Source organism: Gracilinanus agilis, chromosome 3, assembly GCF_016433145.1.
Source record: "Gracilinanus agilis isolate LMUSP501 chromosome 3, AgileGrace, whole genome shotgun sequence".
Taxonomy (NCBI): domain Eukaryota; kingdom Metazoa; phylum Chordata; class Mammalia; order Didelphimorphia; family Didelphidae; genus Gracilinanus; species Gracilinanus agilis.
In genome coordinates, this window is record NC_058132.1 from 139,872,802 (window position 1) to 139,893,454 (window position 20,653).

The following is a 20,653-nucleotide window of genomic DNA, read 5'->3' on the forward strand; positions in this document are numbered from 1 at the left end:
ACTCGAAACTACCACACCAATGCAACTACCAACAATTTGGAAATTGGTCTTGATCAAGGACACATGACAAAACTAGTGGAAATGCGCATGGGTAGGGGGGTCGCGGGGGGGGGGGGTTGAAGGGGAAAGGAGGAGCATGAATCATGTAACCATGTTAAAAATGAATATTAATAAATGTAAAAAAAAATGAGGGAGAAGAAAAAATATGAATGTGACTGAGGTTTCAAACCTAGATGGGGGGGATGGTGGTAGTAGTATACTTAATACTACTAGAAAGGGTGACAGGAAGGGCAAATTTGGAGTGAAGGAGAGATGATTGGTTCAGTTTTGAATATATTGAGTCTGTGGTACCCAAAAATGTAATACTAAAAATCTGGAAAGAGATTGATCTGGATAAAGAATAATAATAGCTAATATTTATATACTGATTTGTGGTTTACAAGGTACTTTCCTTTTATTATTTCCTTTGATCCTCACGCATTATGAGATGGATATCATTTTTATCCCAATTTTATAGATGAGGCTGAGAGAGAGTAAGTGACTTGCTTGGTTGGGATTCAAACTCATGGTTTCTTGAGTATAAGACCAGTAATGATGATGATAATAATCATCCTATACTATAGATTGAATTGAATTGGAAGCAGCAAGGACTTTCTACTTGCACAAGAGTACTTTGTGGTCACTATTAGAGACTGAACATTAGACCTAATCGACCAATGCTTTGATTCAGCATAACTTTTTTTTAATAGTTCACTAACTTTCCGTACTAACAAGTTTTATTTCCTGTTTTGCAGAGGAATTGTTTCCATAGTCATTTTGAAAATGACAGAAATTCAAGCTGGAGAATATCTACTTTCAATTCAAAGTGAAGCTATGAATTATACTGTGATGTTTACAGTGAGTCTAAGAAGTAAGTTGGGTTTAATAACAGAGATCTACAATGCCCTGATTTATTTTGTTGTTCTCTAGAAAACTTAGCAGTTGCCCAGGAAAGAAGATGCAATTTTTTTTAAGTGACAAAGTTGGATTGATTGTGCTCTCTGGGTCCTCTTGGAATGACCTATGAGAATTTTCTGAGTATAATTCTATGCCTTTGAGTAATTTACTGAAAGTCAACATATAAATATAATTAAATTAAAATTACTTAACAAATATAAGTATACATGAAGGACCATTCTGATTCTTTGTCATTGTGTTAGTTGTTCACTGAGAGGATTCAATACTTCCCTATGCTTTAGTGCTTGATAAAATTTATGAATATGGACCTGAGACTATAAAACTTGAGCTGGAAGGAATATTAAGGATCAACTAGTCCAACCCCATTATTTTACACATGAAGGATCTGAGATTCAGAGGAGAAGTGATTTGCTCCTTCTGAGAAAGACTCTTAGACAATAAGTGGACATGTGTTAAATTTAGCTGTCTGTTTTCTCTTCAGAAGTGTATCAGCAATGCACCTTACTGGACAGAGACAAAAAAAACTTCCATCCACCCTTGCTTGCCTTCTCTCTACCAACCTGCTTCACTGGATGGAATAGAATCAACTAGTAGCCTAGTAATCTTACAAATGGGTGTATCTTTTCCTCCAAGAGTATGAGATTTCCATTTTGGTGTGGTGTCTGACTCCTCCCATGAGTGATTGTGATACTCTGTGGCTTAATAGCATTGCACACCAACACTCCATTACCTTCTCACCCACCCCCTACAGAATAAAGTGTGTGTGTGTGTGTGTGTGTGTGTGTGGTGTTTCCTATTAGTGCACTCTTGTGCCAATGCAGTGTTCTAACCAATTTGGGCTTCTTACTGTTTGGGAAGGATCATAATCTCCACAATAAATTAGTGACCAGATTTTCGTGGACTTGAAGTCAGGAAACCTGGGGTCAAATCCTGCCTTCTTCACTGACTGGTAGACTAGATGAGGTTTCAATTCTCTTCAGTTCAATTTGGGAAGCATTTATTAAACTCCTGCTTTATGCAAATCACTCTCCAGTGATACAAAGACAAAAATGAAATGAGCTTTCTTCTGGAAGCTTTATATCCTACTTGTGCTGAATAATATGGAATGGAATTGATGGTATTTAGTGATAGGTTTGAACTAGGTGATCTCTGATATCCTTTCCAGTTTTAAGATAAAAAATTGTTTGATCCAAAATATTTTTAAAACTGTTATGTAGAAGAGAATTTAGACTTATATTGTATCTCAAAGGACTAGAAAGGGGATCAACACCAAGAGTTAGAGAGGACAGATTTTAGCTTAACATGAAGAATAACTTTCTAAAAGAGTATATTTCCTTGAAAGATAGTGAATTCTGCATTATTGAAAATATTGAAACAAAATAGATATTTAAAGAGGGTGAGGTTATCTTCACTATTGTCCTAAAACAATATATTCCCATTCTGGAGGGAGCAGGAGGTGAATTGCTACACCACTAATAAGGAGGGAGCTGTCCATAGCTTCATTTCTTCCAAAAGAATAAGGGAATGGCATTTTAAGAAGCACAGAAGTAATAAGCTTTACATGTCACAAATAATGAGAAAGTAGAGCTTAGACCCTTTTCCTTGATCTTTTTAGTATCAGTCTTTTACTGACTATTGCTTTGGCTCTGTACTGTTGATTATTGTTGGGCCCCAATAGGACTCATCCACTAAATATAAATGAATAACAATAACAATAACAATAATCACAAATGGCATTATATAAGGGCTTTATTATTTCAAGACCTTTTAACATAAATGAGTTCATTTGAGCCTCTGCAGCAATTTCCTCTGGGTCAAAGCAGTCATTTTCAACCCTATTTTACAGATGCAGAATCTGAGATCTAAAACAATTTGCCATTAGAAGCCCAATTAAAAAGCAGAAGAGCAAAGATTCTTCTTTTTTTAAAACCCTTAACTTCTGTGTATTGGCTCCTTGGTGGAAGAGTGGTAAGGGTGGGCAATGGGGGTCAAGTGACTTGCCCAGGGTCACACAGCTGGGAAGTGTCTGAGGCCAGATTTGAACCTGGGACCTCCTGTCTCTAGGCCTGGTTCTCAGTTCACTGAGCTACCCAGCTGCTCCCGCAAAACAAAACAAAACAAAAAAAAAAACTCTTCTAATTCCAAGTCTGTCACTCTTTCCATTATATAACATATATATTTAGGGTCTTTGCCAACTTAAGATTCTAGACATCTATCTCAGTATTTTTTTTAATTTTATATAGGCAGAGACATAGTACAAGAAGGAGGTGGGAACCATGACATTTTTCTGCCTAAAAGTGTCCATTTTGAACTATATGTTACTGATATTTCTTTTCCTTTCTTGCTTATCTGGTGTAAAATTTGCATCTTGTCACACTGCCTACAATCTAGCTTCTCCCTCTTTCAGTTTGGATGCCAATTATAATTCCATATGAGTGATGTTGGTGAGAAGATGGCCATAATACTTGGGGTTTCAAGCAGTGTTAGGCTTGATATGTTAAATGAAATAACATACTCAATTTTAAGATGTAAGGTTTTAGAATTTTTTATTACCACTGGAAAAAATTGCTTAAAACCATTAATTATAAATAAACAATGATGCCTTTTAAAAACTTTGTTATAAATGTTAAAATGTAACTTGAATTAATTTAACAGGAAAACTTGGAAAGCCATACTTTAGAAAAATGGAAAACCAGAATGCATTAGTCTGCATATCAGAAAGTTTCCCAGATTCAGTCATAGAGTGGTCTTTTTGCAGCTCACAGAGTAAAAGGTAAGATGTTTGCAACTCATGTTGATAATTCTATTTGTGGACTTCACATATCAAATTCTCCATTATAATTTTTTAAAGATACAGGTCAAATGTAGCCAATCTAATAATGTAATAACATATTTATTTAAAATTTTTTTATTTTTGTTATAGTGCAAAACACACTTCCATGTTGGTCTTTGTTGTAAGAGCACACTCATACATAACCAAAACCCCAAATAAATACATACACTGATGTAAGAGAGAGTATGCTTTGATCCACATCCGTCCAACTTCAGTAGTTCTTCCTTTGGAGGTGGATAGCATTCCCTGTCCTAAGTCTTTCAGAATTGTCCCAGATCATTGCATTGCCGAGAGTAACCAAGTTTTCACAGTTGATCATCGTACAATATTGCTGTTACTGGGTACAATGTTCTCCTGATTCTGCTTATTTCACTCTGCATCAGATCCTGCAGATCTTCCCATCTTTTTCTGAAATCATCATGCTTATCATTTCTTATTGCACAATAGCATTCCAACATGTATCACAATTGTTTAGCCATTCCCCAACTGATGGACATTCCCATAATTTCCAATTCTTTGCCACCACAAAAAGAACAGCTATAAATGTTTTTGTATAAACAGGTGCATTCCTGCTTTTTTAAATCTCTTTGGAATACAGACCTAGTAGAAGTGTTACTGGATCAAAGGTTATGAATTATTTCCTAGCCCTTTAGGCATAATTCCAAATTGCCCTCCAGAATGGTTGAATCAGTTCATAAGTCCACCACCAATGTATTAGTGTTCCAATTTTGCCACATGCCCTTCAACAGTTATAATTTTCCTTTATTGTTATATTGGCCAATCTGAAAGGTGGGAGGTGGTTCCTCAGAGTTATTTTAATTTGCATTTCTTTAATCAATAGTGATTTAGAGCACTTTCCCTATGCTTTCTAGTATTTTTAATAGGAATGGATATTGTATTTTGTTAAAGGCTTTTTTCTGCATCTATTGAGATAATCAGGTCATTTCTGTTAGTTTGATTATTGATATGGTCAATTATGATGATAATTTTCCTAATGTTAATAAGGCATCCTTCTAAGTTGACATTACATCATTAATGACTATTTTATGAATCCAGCAATTTGACTAGATTTGAATCCACCTAATTGTTCTATAAAGGGCAGTTAGGTGGCCCAATAGATAAAGTACCAGCCAAGGAATCAAGAGGACTTGGGTTCAAATCCAACCTCAGACATGTACTAGCTGTGTGATCCTAGACAAGTCACTTATTCTAATTTGTCTCAGTTTCCTCATCTGTAAAATGAGCTGCAGAAGGAAATGGCAAACCATTCCAGTATCTTTGCTGAGAAAACCCTAAATGGGGTTGAAGTCAGACATAATTAATTGACTAAACAACAAAATTGTCCTATAGAGCACATCTCCATATTTCCTCACAAAAAAAAAAAACACTTGAAAAACTTTTTCAAATGTTTTGCTAAAATCTAAGTAAACTCTATCTATAGCAATCTCCTGATCTACCAGTCTATCAAACTTGTTGAAAGATGAAATGACATTAATATGGTCTAGAATTTTTCCAGGATTCAAAACCAACCTTATTAGTTGATGTTTTTAGACTTCATTCCCTTCCCCCTTTTGAATATTGGAACACCATTTGTCCTACATTTTGTTGCACTTTTCTCTTCTCTATGGTCTTTCAAAGACATTGCTTCAGCAATCACACTTCCTAGTTCTCCAAGGTCTTAAGAGATTGACTTGGTCTACATCTGGTGACTTGAACTTACTGAAGACTGCAAGGTGTCCTCTTATTATCTCTGTTGTTGTCTGGGATTTCAACCCCTTATAAGCCATTTTTGTTTGTTCCTTTCCGGTCAAAGAAGGACTAGATTTGTTCCATGGAGCTCTAATGGCTAAAATTGGTCCTCGGAGATAGAAATTACAAAGAGATATATATGCAGTATAACTTTTTGACTGGTTGTGTGATTTCGTCAATTCAGGAAGCTCTTGGAGAGGAACTTATACTACCCATGTGATATGAACTTACTCTTCAACTTATGGTCTTAAAGTTGATTGGGAACACTGAGAGGTCAATTGACTTGCCCAGGCTCATACAAGTACTTGAACCCAGATCTTCCTGATTCTGAGAGCAGCCCTCTATCCATTCCAATGTTTTGGTTCCCAATATAAGAAGAATATGTTCTTTCTCAAATTACTTATGAACAAAATAGGCTATCTTATGAAGTAGAAAGGTTTCCTTTACTTGAAAGGTTCAAGTGGAAATTGGATGACAATCTTTCAGGGATATTATAGAAGAGATTCTGGTATCTAATGGAAATTTGGTATAGATGACTTTTCAGGTCCTTTTAAACTCTAAGATATGATGATTCCAGGGTCCCCAACTATGACACCTCATCAAAGCTTTATGATCAAAATATTTTTATTTCCTTAGACCCTATCAGAGCTTAAATGTTCGGTGCCAGCTTCTCAAGGCCTTATCATTTAAGTGTGGTATGATAAACAAATTATTAAATGTATATTATGATGCTTACCACTATTGGCAACTAACGTGAGGTTTTCAGAAAGGCTGAAGTGGGAAATATTCTTGGGTGGGGTACTCTTGGAGCCCCTTAAGTCATACTCCATATCCTAGTTTTAAAATGAGTCCTAAACATATTTTATACCATTTTTCATTATACAAATAAAGGGCTTTGACATGAAAGAATTTTTGGACATTAGAAGCTAATTCCTTGAAAGCCTGGCTTGATAAAAGGATGTAATTTTATGCTATGATCTCCTTACTTATAAATATGACACTAAAAAATCACAGAGAAATAAATTACCTTTTTACTCAGTGAGATTTGTGTGTATCCTATATAAATTATTGCAAATTGAGAGCTCATTTTAATTTGGTGAATATTATTAAGAGCCTAAAATAGGCAAAGTATCATGTTAAGTACTGAGACAAAAAAAAAGAAAACATAGCCTCTGCTCTGAAGAAATTTATATTCTCTTGGATTAGTGAAGTCTGAAATGATGGAATTTTACTACATATGCTTTTGTTAAAGCACAGAGCTAAACAGGAGAGAAATCACTCAGAATTAAGGGGCAACTGAAGTCAGGACTAGGATACTAATTGTAGAAAGAACATTTCTTGACTTTTTTCATTCCTCAGCACACTAATAAATTGATAGGTATATTTGATACTAAGAATGGTGTCCCATGCCAAGAAATGAAAATCAATATCAGGGAATGTGATTTGTGCTAACAGATATGTTAATGATTTATAGGGATCTGAAAAAATATGTATGAACTACATGTGGGTGTGTGTGACAGAGTAGTCACAAGTCAGGGAATCAGTTCCTTTAGTGTCTGGCAACAAAAACTGTTAAGGAGCCAAGAAGGAAAAGAAAGATTATATAGAGAAAGTTAAACATATATGCCCCCCCAATTTTTAAAAGTCTAATAAAAGGGATCTAGCAACTGTCCTACTATTACTACCACATTTTTTCTGACAGCCTTTGGATAGAGGAGCATAAAGGAAGGAAGTGGCTTCCAGTGCCCCAGTACTGAAATGAGGAGGAAGAAAAGAGGCAGGGCCCTCTGTGAGGTATTTGTTCCTCTTGAGCCTAAGTATAAAGGACAGTTTGGGAAAAAGCATGTAACCTGCCTCTGCACCTGCTGTAGCCATCATGGCCTCCACTCACCCCCATGTTCCCCCAGGACCAGGGGTAAAAAGACATGAAGGAGGAGCCTGGAACCACCATAACTGCTACTGCCACCACTAGGTTTTCCCTGGAGACCTGCACTGAAGGTTTAGACAGGAAGAGAGTGTGAATTCCCATTACTGCTCGAAGGTTAATAAAGGGGAGAGAATATAAAGTTATTATAGGTATAACTGCTGCCTTTTCTGTCTTCCTTCTCCTCCCTAACTGCTGAGGGAGCAGAAGAGAAGAGAACAAGAAGGAAAGAGTGGGAGGAGGCCACAGGGGAAAGTCTGGAGAAACTCTGAAGTGACAGTCTATTAATGACAATGGTATATCAGTCTTAAACATCTGACAGGTGTCATTTGTTCATTCATCCTCCCTTATTTCCAGGGAAATAGGAGAAGAAAATACAAGATTGCTTCTCTTCCTACAAATACCATCACTAGAATGGGAGAAAGAATATCATCTTAAGTCTAGGTTCATGAAAGTATCAGTCCTTTAATGAAAAGCATCAGTTCAAATAATGGGCTTGGAGTGAAAGGGGAGAGCTGGTATTTTCTACTTTCCATTACTATAATCACTAAACAACCTCCCCTTCTTTAAAATTCAAACTATCAAAAATGTTTATCCAATTCACTTTACATGCACCGACTCCCGATTCATTCTTGTTTCTTTTTTCAAAATCAGTTTGTCTCATTGTCTTCTCTCCAAAGCCCCTTATAGTAAGAGATTCAGTCTAATTGGAAGTTGATGCTCTTTCAAATCTTCTAACCTCCCAGTTCCTCCTTAAACCCCATGTCCCTCTCCTTCACTCCACTTTAGCCACTTAGAGATGATCATCTGCCATTTCATTTTTACTCATGTTCCCATTTCCCCAGTTGAAAATTTAACATTCCTTTATTTGACTATAAAATGTCCAATAATTTCCTGTTATTACTTCTCTTCTAATGTGCCACCTCTCCTAGACATATTATTTTTACTGTCAGTGACACCTTCAGTCTCTCCACTTATCCTCAGTACTTTCTCAGGCTGTTACCCTAATATGATATCACTTTCTTCCCTCTCCATTCTCAATCCTATGGTTAGCCAATTCAGTTCTGCATTGACCTCTTCTCTCAAATCCCTTGTCGCCTTATCCTATAGCCACTCATTCTTGACTAAACTTCAGACTTGGATTATTCCTACTATATTTCTCCTCCATTCCTATTCGCATGTTGCTAAGAGTAGCTGGAGGAAGCCTCATAGCCATGCTGATTGGGAACATTATAAACTCATACCACTCAGCTTCAATTGAGTCCTCTCTTTCTACATATGACTTTGATCTCAGCTCATATAATTTTCTGTAGCAGTTCGCAAACACAATCATTGCCACTTCTCTCTCTAAACTTTGAACCCTCTCTATCTACTGGTTCCTACCGTACCATCTTCAAACATGGGCATCATCCTTCGAAGACTTTTACTAAACCTTGCTATCTCTTCAAGTTATTGTCCTAAAGCCCTCACCTTTTCTCAATCAGACACTTGTAAAAAGCTAACTGCACTCTGTGCCTGTACTTCTCCTAACAGTACTCCCTCTTTTATAATCTGGCTTTTGACCACATTACTCAACTGAAACTTTTCTCTCCGAAATTAGCAATCTTAGTGGCCAAATGTGATTATCTTTTTTCAATTCTCATCCTTCTCTATTTCATTTTACACTGATGACCACCCTTTTCTTCTATATATTCTTCTTTCTCTGGATTTCTGTGGCACTACTTTCTTCTAATTGTCTTACAAACTAATTCTGCCTTATTGGTTTCTTTTGCCAATTCATCATCTAAGTCAGGCTCCACAAACTATGGGTGTTCCTCATTCCTCTGTCCTAGGTCCCCTGCTTTCCACTCCCTAGTGCCCCATTGGCAAAGATGTGGCATGTGTGCAGAGCCAGCACTCATGGAGCTGCTCTGTTTCCCCTCTTCCCAGTGCCTAAGGATATTTTTGGCATGCCCCAACCCTCCGTCCAGCCACCCAAAGCAAGGAATTCCTCCCCAAGCTCTCTCTGGTAATGCAGGGGCTCACAGACAGCTTGAATTTGCTCTCTGGGTACTTGAACTCAGAAAAAGTTTGCCAACACTGCTCTGCTGACTTCATCGGCACATACACATTGTTATCTTTAGACCAATGATTCACAAATATGTACATATGTGTATGGAGATATATATATCTTAAAATATATGTATATAGTCTGTATTTATCTAATTACCTATTAGGTAATTGCTTAATTACCTGTTAGGTAATTACCTAATTACCTAATTACATTTCAAATAAGATGTCTCAGAGACATTTCAAACTCAATGTATCAACGTGAACTTACTATCTTTCCCCCTAAACTCTCCCCTCTTCTAAACTTTCCAATTTTTTTCAAAGGCATCACCTTTCTTCTAATATGCCAGGTTCATAACCTTGGTGTCATCCTGAACTCTTCATCTCCCCTCAACCCACATATCCAGTCAATTTTCAAATCTTAACCATTTGTTTCCACATCTTTTTTGTCCAACCCCTTCTTTCTATTTGCATACTCTACCTGAGGCCAGGCCCTCTTCATATCTTGTCTAGACTGTTGCAACAGTTTCTTCATTAGTTTCACTGCTTCAAGTCTCGCCTTACTTTAGTAGCACTTTTTTTTTTACTTTTTATCAGAACAAGTCACTTTTAGAGTCAATTACTGTTTATTAAAGGAAAGAGAAAAGTATTTGCCAGGGAATATAAAAAAAATCCAAGTTCTGCCTGCCATTTTTTTTAATTAAACAAAATTTTTTAACCAATTACATGTAATAAAAATTTCCACACTTTTCCTATGTTATATGATCTAATTTATCTCTCTCACTCCTTTCCCTTCCTCCTCCCAATTTTGGCAGGATAGTTGAACCAAGTTATACATGTATTACTACCTGCCTTTTTTTTAAAAAGTGTATTTATTTATTTATTTGTTTGTTTGTTTTAGAATATTTTTCCATAGTTACATGAATCATGTTCTTTTCCTCCCCTACTCCCCCTCCCATATCCAGTGAGCAATTCCACTGGGTTTTACATGTGTCATTGATCAAGACCTATTTCCATATTATTAATATTTGCACTAGAGTGATTGTTTAGAGTCTACATCCCCAATCATGTCCCCACTGACCCATGTGATCAAGCAGTTGTTTTTTTTCTGTGTTTCTACTCCCATAGTTCTTTCTCTGGATGTGTATAGCATTCTTTCTCATAAGTCCCTGAGAATTGTCCTGATCATTGCATTGCTACTAGTAGAGAAATCTATTATATTTGATTGTGCCACAGTGTATCTGTCTCTCTGTATAATGTTCTCCTGACTACCTGCCAATCTTAATCCATAATCTTAACTTGAGAATCCAGCTCTCAAAGGAGACCATCATCTTTGTATGAATTGTCTTAAAAGAAAATTGAAGTTGGTAGTCTGGGCAAACCTTTACCAAGGAAAGAATAAACTAACAAGCTAGGGGCTAATGAAGAACATTTTTGGCATAGTAGCCCAAAATATGGAGCTTTTATGTTGGTTTTCCAATTTCAGGTGTACAGAGAAGAGTTAAGAATTTGAGTCTACTTAATATCACAAAATAGAACATCAGATTTTCCCCCCACTCCCCACCTTACAGTAAGCATGTAAATAACTAGCTCAGTCCCCCAATATATTCATCTTCTTCTTCATTATCACCAGCGGTGGCTTCTGCACTCTCACTTTTGGCCTGTGTTGTTGCTGGTGATTTTTTCTTTATTCCTCCTCCTTTTTGAGTTGGGTGGTCCCAAACTTAAACCCAACTTGGCATAATCAGACCATGTACTTAAAAAGTGGAGAATTGCAGACCTTTCAAAATTGATCTTAGTCTTATTAGTTGTATCCTTCTAAAAGCTGTTCCAGGGTAGTGCTGTCTTCACTTCTATTGAATCCTGGTATGCTATAACTCTCTCTGGCACATCTTTCTGCAGCTACAATCATTTCTCTGTAGATGAATTAAGACTTGAGCAATCACTGCTTCCAGAGTGATTTTTTTCTTATGTGCTAAGCTAATGTGTAACTTCTCTACTCATTAAACTCTAGTGGCTCCCTGTTGCCTCTAGAATCAAATATAAAATTTTCTGTTTAAAACCTTTTACTACCTGGGCCCAATCTATCATTCCATCCTCATTATATATCTTCCTTTCTCTGGCACTGCCCCCAACCTCCACAGTTTAGCTAAACTGACCTTTTCTCTACTATACACATATAACACTTCATCTCCCTGCTTAATGCCTATTTTTTAACTATTCCCTATGCTTGAAATGTACTTTCTCCACATGTCTACCTTCAAAGTGAAGCTTAAGCACCATCTCCTATATGAGTTCTTTCCTAATTCTCTCAATTGCTAATGCCATTCCTCTCAACTTCCTTTTATATAACTTTTATTTGCATTTATTTTCTTTATATTTTTCTGTATATTCTTATGTTGTAATATTCTCTATTAGAATATAAGCTTCTTGTGAATAAGGGTCGTTTTATTAATTATCTCAAGTGCTTAACACAACACCTGAAATATGTTACTTATTTAATAAATAATTAGATTAATTTGAAGAGCCTATCCAAAACACAACCAACAAGCCAAAGAACAAACCTCTGTCTGGATAAAGAAATTTTCTTCTATAAAACAATCAAATCACAAAACTAACACAGAGCAGAAATCTATAAATAATAAGAAGGGGGAAGAACAGGGTGAGAATGTCACAGAATTTAAGAAAAACATTTACAATGAAGGATGAAGTAATAGGCTTGGAAGATAAATTGAGAAGTTCAAATGATCCCCAAAGCTATTAAAAATAAATTCAGAGGGGCAGCTGGGTAGCTCAGTGGTTTGAGAGCCAGGCCTAGAGACGGGAGGTCCTAGGTTCAAATCTGGCCTCAGACACTTCCCAGCTGTGTGACCTTGGGCAAGTCACTTGACCCCCATTGCCTACCCTTACCACTCTTCCACCAAGGAACTAATACACAGAAGTTAAGGGTTTAAAAATATAAAACAAACAAACAAAACAAAAATAAATTCAGATTGGGGCAGCTGGGTAGCTCAGTGGAGTGAGAGTCAGGCCTAGAGACAGGAGGTCCTAGGTTCAAACCCGGCCTCAGCCACTTCCCAGCTGTGTGACCCTGGGCAAGTCACTTGACCCCCATTACCCACCTTTACCACTCTTCCACCTATGAGACAATACACCGAAATTAAGGGTTTAAAAAAAAAAAAACTAATCAGTTCAGGGACAGCTGGGTAGCTCAGTGGATTGAGAGCCAGGCCTAGAGACAGGAGGTCCTAGGTTCAAATCCGGCCTCAGACACTTCCCAGCTGTGTGGCCCTGGGCAAGTCACTTGAACCCCATTGCCTACCCTTGCCAATCTTCCACCTATAAGTCAATACACAGAAGTTAAGGGTTTAAAAAAAAATAAAATAAATTCAGATTCTCCATTGCACCTTATTTCATAATTTGAATTCTTAGGTATGCTTTTGGCAGTGCAGGAATTCTGTAACATTAACAAATTCAATAAAATGGAAATGTACATAAAATAGATTCAATATTTGGAAAAATAGCTATAGGAAATTTTCTAAATGGACAAGAATAGCCACCACTCCATAAATAGTTCACTTGACCCCAATCTGAAGGATTCAGAAACTTTCAGATTTCAAAATGATAAAGACAAATAATGGAGTCTTAAGGCATCAGGAAAGAATAAAGAAATTATCTATCATAATAGGCTGATGAAAAACTTCCCATTTAGAAAACATGAGAAAGATATAGACATAATTGTATAGCTTGTTTTCAATAGCAAATCACTTTTTAATTTTTAAAAAGGAGCTTTTAAATTTTATTAGAAACATCATACACAGATTTTCCTATCATTTATTAGAAAAAAAGAAATAAATTTATTACAGTCCATGTGAAAGAAGCAGTAGGTGGTAAGGCAGAAAGGAGGATGGAGGGGAGAAAGCTGGGAGAAAATTTCTCTATTACACCTTCATTGTTTTACAAGTAACTAAAGCCTCTCTCTTTAAGGTTAATATTTATCTATTATATTTTATTATTATTACTAATATATGTAAATTATATATTATATGTTACATATTTGCACATTATTATTTTTATTATATATTATCTTTTTATCTTGTATGTACTTACTTTATATATTTCCCTGTTGTTTCCCCATTAGAATGTGAGCTTCTTGAGGGCAAGGATTGGGTTTTATTCCTTTTTTTTTTTTTGCTTTTCTTTGTATTCTCAGTGCTCAGTACAGTACATGATACACAGTAGAGGGTTAATAACTGCTTGTTGATTGATTTCTTTGTGCTATGAAATTCAGATCTTAATTATTAAAGTAGATAAAATAAGCAGACATTAATTAATATTTTAGTAGTGCCCAGGATCATTCTGAGAGCACCATAGTAGATTATTGTAATCTGTATCTTTAAACTTACAAAATTGGCATGCAGAATATATAATCTCCATTAATTTTCTTTTTAAAGTAAGACTTTTATTTTATGTACAAAATTCAGGTATTCAACAGTATCTCTTTTTAGTTGTACAGGATGTAGTTGTAGAGTGTCCAGAGTATTCAGTCACTGAAGTGATGTCTCTGAAGATAATTTTAATCCAACCTGATGAAAACTAAATCTTTCATATATTGCCAATAGCACCAGTGGCTCATGATGAGGTCATATTTCTAGATCAGCATGTGCCAGTTGGAACAGGAAGAATACAAGTGAGAACTCTGGCCAACTTTGCTCCAATAGAGCTTCTGGTGACCATCCTGTCTGTAATGAAGGCACAAAATAGTTTGTTCTCATTAGAAACTTTTTTACTTTCTGTCCTACCAGTGATTCTAAGACAAAAGGGCAAGAACTAGACAAACAGTTAAGTGACTTGCTCAGGGTCATATAACTAGGAAGTATCTGAGAGTAGATTTGAACCCAGGTCTTCTTGACTTCAGGCCTTCTTGACTCTAGCCACTGAGCCACCTAGCTGCCTCTCCCATTAGAGTCTTAAAGGCTTTCCTTTGAAATAAAATGTCTCTTGTTCATATTTTAAAATCATAATGTTCTACAAAATAGGTGACTCTAGAGATCACTTTTATTCCCCAAAGATTTGCTAAAGGTGAACATGTAACGAGGTGTAAAAGTGAAGATATTACCAATGTCATGGAGGATCTCCTGCATAGAGTTCAAAGAGGGGAAAGAATCCTTTTCAACAATAAAGTTCTCCAAGTGTTCTTATTTACAGATGACTATATAATCATTATATTGAGTCATGGACGATACAAAGATGCCTCAGTGAAACCTACAGTCATTTGAAAGTGATCTGACTTACCATCCTCACTGATATATCATTTATTAAATGGCCACAAATTGCCATGCATTATGCCAGTTGCTGAGGACACAAATACCAGAAGTATGACAATCCTTGTTCTCAAGAAGCTTATTTTATAAGGAGAGATAATATCTACATACATAAGTACATAGAGACTAAATATAAAGTAATTAAGTACAAAATAGTTGGAGCAGAAGGGTACTAGCAATTTAGGGAACTCAGAAAAACTGTCCTGTAGAAGTACATCCCAAGCATGGGGATGGTCAAGACATGGATGTGGAGATGGAAGATGGAATGCCTTATATGAAGAATAGAGAGAAAACCCATTTATGTATAAAATGTGGCAATGGTAGTAATTTATAATGATGCTAAAAAAAGGTAGATTGAGGCCAGATGTAAAGTACTTAAAAAAAAGGACACAAGAGACATGCTTAACAAAAATAGTATAATTCTTTAAGCCTGTCATTGTCTATAATTAAGAATACAAAGTTTTTGTAGATAGATAAATAGATCTATCAGCTTTTGCAAGGGAAAAAAACAGGTTTGGTTTTAAGATAAATGTGGATGATAATAAGTGGAGAAAGAGAATTTAAAGTTTGACTTAGAGATTAAAAATATTTAAAACAACAATAAACAACCAAAAAAGAAAATGAAAAAGGAAAGTAGTGAATGATCCTTGAAGGAAAGCTTTTACTGAAACCAAATTAAATTTAACAGATGACATTGAAGATGAATGGTCTAGATTTCCTAAAAAAACTGCCAGGGGCCATCAAACCCACTCTGTCTGACATGGTCACAGTGGGGACCTTCAGGAATGCATGGCAGCCTCAGGAAGGATAGAAACCCCCCATTCAGATACCCCTGTATGACTCTTCTCTTACTAATACTTCTTATTATTGGAATTATTGTGATCAATATCCCAATAGCCCCAGGGAAATACAGAAGAACATTACAGAAGAATAGGCTATTACTAGAGCCCTTACAGACCCCCTACAGACTCCTAGGAAGTCCCCACCTTTAATTATATTAATACAGAAATTCCCCTAAAAGTCACTTCATAACAAACCAGCAAATAGTGAGTTAATGTTTAAGATTTTAAACTTCAAAAAACTGCACCTGGATTTTCCATTCCCATACACAAAAGCTTACATAATGAGAAACCAGAAACAATAAGCCCCAATCCCTGATTTGGTATGTTACATTGGATAAAAAATGGAGAAGTAGCCTCCCATGCAAAGGCCAGTACATCCCTGAACTGTTCTCTCCACCCCATAGCCTGAGAAGCATGTCAAAACATACCTTTGAAAAATATTGAAAGTTACTAGAGAATGAAGAGTTGTTAGGAACAAAGTTAATATATGACAATCCATTATCTCTAAGAAAAAATGTGTGTTGAATATGAAAATCCATGCCAACCAGTATGTAATCTTAAGAAAAGGATATAAAAAATAAAACCAGCCCGAGGCTGACCAGAACAGTCTTTGGGATACATGACTGAAATGCTGACTGTATCCATTCGTCTTGATTTGCCAATGCTGTAACACCCCCTCGAGCTCCTGGACCAGCAGAGAACAGGCTTTCTGTAAAAAACCAAAAATCTATCAATGCATTGCTTATTTGAAAAAATATTTAAAGCAAAGAAAAAGATTTTAATATTAAGAAACTGGTCTAAAGGATATCATGGGAAATTACTTTTTAAATCTTCAAGCATTTTGTGAATGTGGCATATGTAGTTGTATTTACCATTTTTTAAAGTAGGAGGGACCATAATGGTTCTTATTTTTCTTCCTTCTTTATTTTACAGATGTACATTTGATAACATACATGTTATGGGTGGGTACCTAAGCAAAAAAAAAAAAAAAGCACATGAACCTCTGGTCTAGACCCCAAATGTTATATAATGCTACCTCATATCATTCCAAATTTCTGAGATCAATAAGAATGGCCTGGATCACTCATAACCCTTGTGCTGAATTTCATACTATTTTAAAGAATATCTTCCTTATATATGGAAACAGTCAAGTGAAAAATGGATGATCACTAGTCAGGGAAATTATGGAGGTAATTCCTATTTAGGATAGGTTGGATCTGGTGAATTCTGAAATTTTTCCCAATACTGAGAATTTGTGATTTCTTTGATGTTCATTATTTTATTCCATTGATCAATAAGTAAATATTTAACTTTCTCCTTCTCTTGTATATTCAGTTGGATTTTTCTTATAGGTTTAGTCAAATGCTATTTGTTTTTTAATTGCAGCTGCCAAAGAGAAAGTCAAGTGGTCATTAGAAGGAAGGAAAGAGTACTTGACGATTTATTTGGAACAGACATATGGTGTTGTGCAAGAAATGACTTGGGCGAGAAATGCACAAGGCTGTTTACACTAGGTAACACTAAATTAAGATTAGCTTTTCTGTATAGGGGGCTGAGTTGATTATTCCTGGATATGACTATTGCCTCAAAAATAATCTAGGTCAAGACCAAAATGAGATTGCTTAGGCTCTCATTTATCTTCAGAAATCCAATGGTTATCTTTACCTTCTCAAAAATAAATGCTGATATTAATACTTTGTTTCATGGAATTGTGTTGCTCAAGAACCAGTCTCACTAAGTACAGAGAAGCTCTTCACCAGAAAATCAATCAGTAGGTGAATATTTTTTTGTCTAAGGCAACCCATGAAATAGATAAAGAACACATTAGTAATATTGTAAATGTTTCCTTCATAATGGGATACTCACAGGTCTTGGGGAAAAACAACTCTTCCTTGCTGAAAGGAGGCAGCATGGCCTATTGGATAAAGAGTGAGTCTCAGGGTCACGACAACCTGAATTCAAGTCCTAACTGACTCACAATGTGATTCTGGACAAGGAACGAGTGGCAGAACAGTTGCCCAGCTGTCATCTGAATTGGCTAAGGCAATTTCCTAACTGGGAATTCCCTACACCAGTGATATCACAGGTCAAGACCAAAAAAAAAAAATGGCAAGAGGTGGTTGAGTCTTGATGTCAGACCATCTTTCAAAAAGTTCTGAATGTTTCATGAGGAAAAGTCTTTCTTCCCTTTCTTACTTCTGATATTTTCATTTCCCAGATCTAAATCAAAACCCTGGATCAACTTTACCACAATTATTCATTAAGGAAGGAGAACCTTTGTTGATAAGATGCAAAGCTACTTATGAAAACTATGAATTTGGGCTTGCCTGGAAATTAGAAAACAGGACATTAAAAGAGGTAAATAAGTCATGCTCATATTATGACAAAATAAGTGTAATACCATGGTCAGTTTGATTGGAAAACACTAAATGCCAACCTTGTTTAATTAAAATCTAGGATAGCCTTTTTAAGATGAGCACCTATTCAACTAATGGGACTATGATTCGGATTCTGTTTGCTTTTGTGGCATCAGTAGGAAGAAGTGATACTGGGTGTTATACTTGTGCCTCATCAAAGCATCCCAATCAATCAGCTTTGGTTACTGTATTAGGTAAGTCATGTTCCTAACACAACCTCTACTTGTGTTCTTATTCATTTGATTATAGTGTTTTGAATGTGTCCACAAAAGCCACTAAGAATCTTTCTGGCAACTTGATGTGAGTTTCACAAAAGCAGAAGTAGTAGATGGATTAGTTTAGTTTTCTACAGAGCCCATTTAACTAATTTAGGGCCATAGTTAGACTTTAATTTGTTATTACTAGAACATTCCTTTGACACACCCCTGGTAATCCCAAACAAAGGAAGTTGGTGGGAATAGTGAAAAGAATTATTGATAAGAAAGATGAGTATTACCCAGAGTACTAAGAAAAGGTAGGAAAGAGGAGAACAGTGAGAAACCAGGTGAAGGAAGCGTCCCAGGGATTCAGAGCAAGATAAACACTTATAAGTAAGTTGGAGTTAAGGTCGTAATTCCTTTACTCCTGGCCAAATTTGTTTTGCTGTGCTCCGATTCTCTTTGAAGTGTTTCAAGTTAAAGTTCAACATTGAACTAGAATAAAATGCAAACAAATAAGGAGATTTCCTTATTGCTGATAAAGAACTTCAACAAAAATTAAATTTTTTTTAAAAACTGCTGGCTAGATTGCACTTTCCTTGGCTCTTCAATTCAATCAATTATTACATGTCTACTATGCATATAGGACTCTGGAGATACAAAACCAAAAATGAAACAGTTCTTTCCTGTAAGTAGTTTTTCATTCTACCACCCATGTGATACAGATAATCACTAAGTTTATACCTGTGAGTGGGAAATGGAAAGAGACAGCTTGCTTGGGTCATAGATTTGGAATTGTGGATCAGGAATGAGACACATTAGAAAGATATATTCCACTTTAGACTAGAAGATATAACCCACAGACTGCCCTTCTATGAATTCTCTTGCTCTCAAATTATGAACAAAAATATAAATCTACTAGTCCCAGCATGTTTCTGTATAGTTTTCTTAATCATATAAATAAAAGAAATTTTTTTTTAGAAAAAGGATTTATAAATGCTTCCAACTCAAGTGAAGATTATGAGATTGATGAACATGAAGAATTTTGCTTCTCAGTACAGTTTAAAGCATATCCACAAGTCTTTTGCACATGGACCTTTTCTCAAAAGTCAGTTCCTTGTAAACAAAATCTCAAGGATGAATTCAGGTGAGACATTAAACTAATTGCTCTTATAATTGGCATTATGATTCTGTTTCCTTAACAACTTTAGGAAGATTCGTGGCATCAAAGTTTATTCAATAGCTATAAATTCTTATTCATTAGAAATAGAAGGTTGAAAGTTAAAACACCTAAAATGAATAAGATACCTATTAGAGTCATGTAAGCAATTCTGAAAATCCCTAGTTTGGGTAGATTTCTTTTGCATAGTCTGAATTGCAAAATTTCTCTATCTTATTTGTGAGGTGCAGCCTATGATTTCTCCTTTAAGCTCAAGCATTCTCTGATACTTCTACTGTACTGGTCTCAAATTCAAGTTTTGTTTGGTTTTCATTTATATCATGATTAAACTTCCACTATTGACATCTTTATTTCTCTTCACACATTAATAAGAACAAAGGGACAACAGACAGCATAATATGCCATAGGAGGTCACGCGCAGCTCAGTGCTCTGAGGGTTTTGAGATTCCTGTGTGGCAAATCTCCTTTAGAACATTTTCAGAGAACTGAGGAAGTAAAACTCCTAAAACAGGAAAATATAAGTGGGGAACATTGCATTTAGGTGTGCTAACATAAGTTTCAACCCATGAAACAAAATTTTCAAATTATTCAGAAATAAGAGCAAATGCAGAAGTGAGGTTCTTTTTTAAGTTGAGTCTGCATAGTTTTGCAACTACATTCTTACTCCTAGCACAGTGGGTTTAGGAATATTTGATTCCTCCTCCCTTACACCTTCCCTTAGGCATTATGTCACAACCCCTTCATGAGCGTCTAGCTATGGTTTTGTGGTATGAAAATGAGGTATCGAAGAGCAGTGGCGTTTATGCTTTTACTTCTGAGCAAATGACATGTTGCTGCAGATCAAGGTTGAGTTGAGCCCTTTGAAACTGCTTCTCTGTTTAAAATGTTTTAATGTGCTCTCCCTCAAATGCAAAGGTGATGCTGGCTCACTTTTCATAGAGTATGTTCCTTGCATTGCTTTTATTATGGTGGGGATAGATTTTCACTGCTCTTTGCTGAGTCTCTTTCCTCTGGGATCTCTGATGACCAAACGCCACACATTTGCAAGACAGCAAGGCATGCAGTATGAATCCAATGAAACTATCAATTCAAATGGGAATTACATCCTAGCTATAAACACCATTCTCTAAAGCAAAAGAAAGCAACTTTTTATTTGAAAGTTATGTGACTTCCCTCTCTTC

The 20,653-nt window shown here is 35.9% G+C and overlaps 1 protein-coding gene across 1 annotated transcript in view; it reads left to right on the plus strand.

The window, feature by feature from the left end:
* FLT3 (fms related receptor tyrosine kinase 3) overlaps positions 1-20,653 on the plus strand; it is an 89,481-nt gene that overhangs the window by 32,304 nt on the left and 36,524 nt on the right. The window contains exons 5-10 of the mRNA XM_044668967.1: positions 775-910; positions 3,613-3,730; positions 17,065-17,192; positions 17,897-18,036; positions 18,136-18,289; positions 19,274-19,439. Coding sequence (XP_044524902.1) covers positions 775-910; positions 3,613-3,730; positions 17,065-17,192; positions 17,897-18,036; positions 18,136-18,289; positions 19,274-19,439 — 842 coding nt within the window. The remainder of the gene's footprint in view (positions 1-774; positions 911-3,612; positions 3,731-17,064; positions 17,193-17,896; positions 18,037-18,135; positions 18,290-19,273; positions 19,440-20,653) is intronic.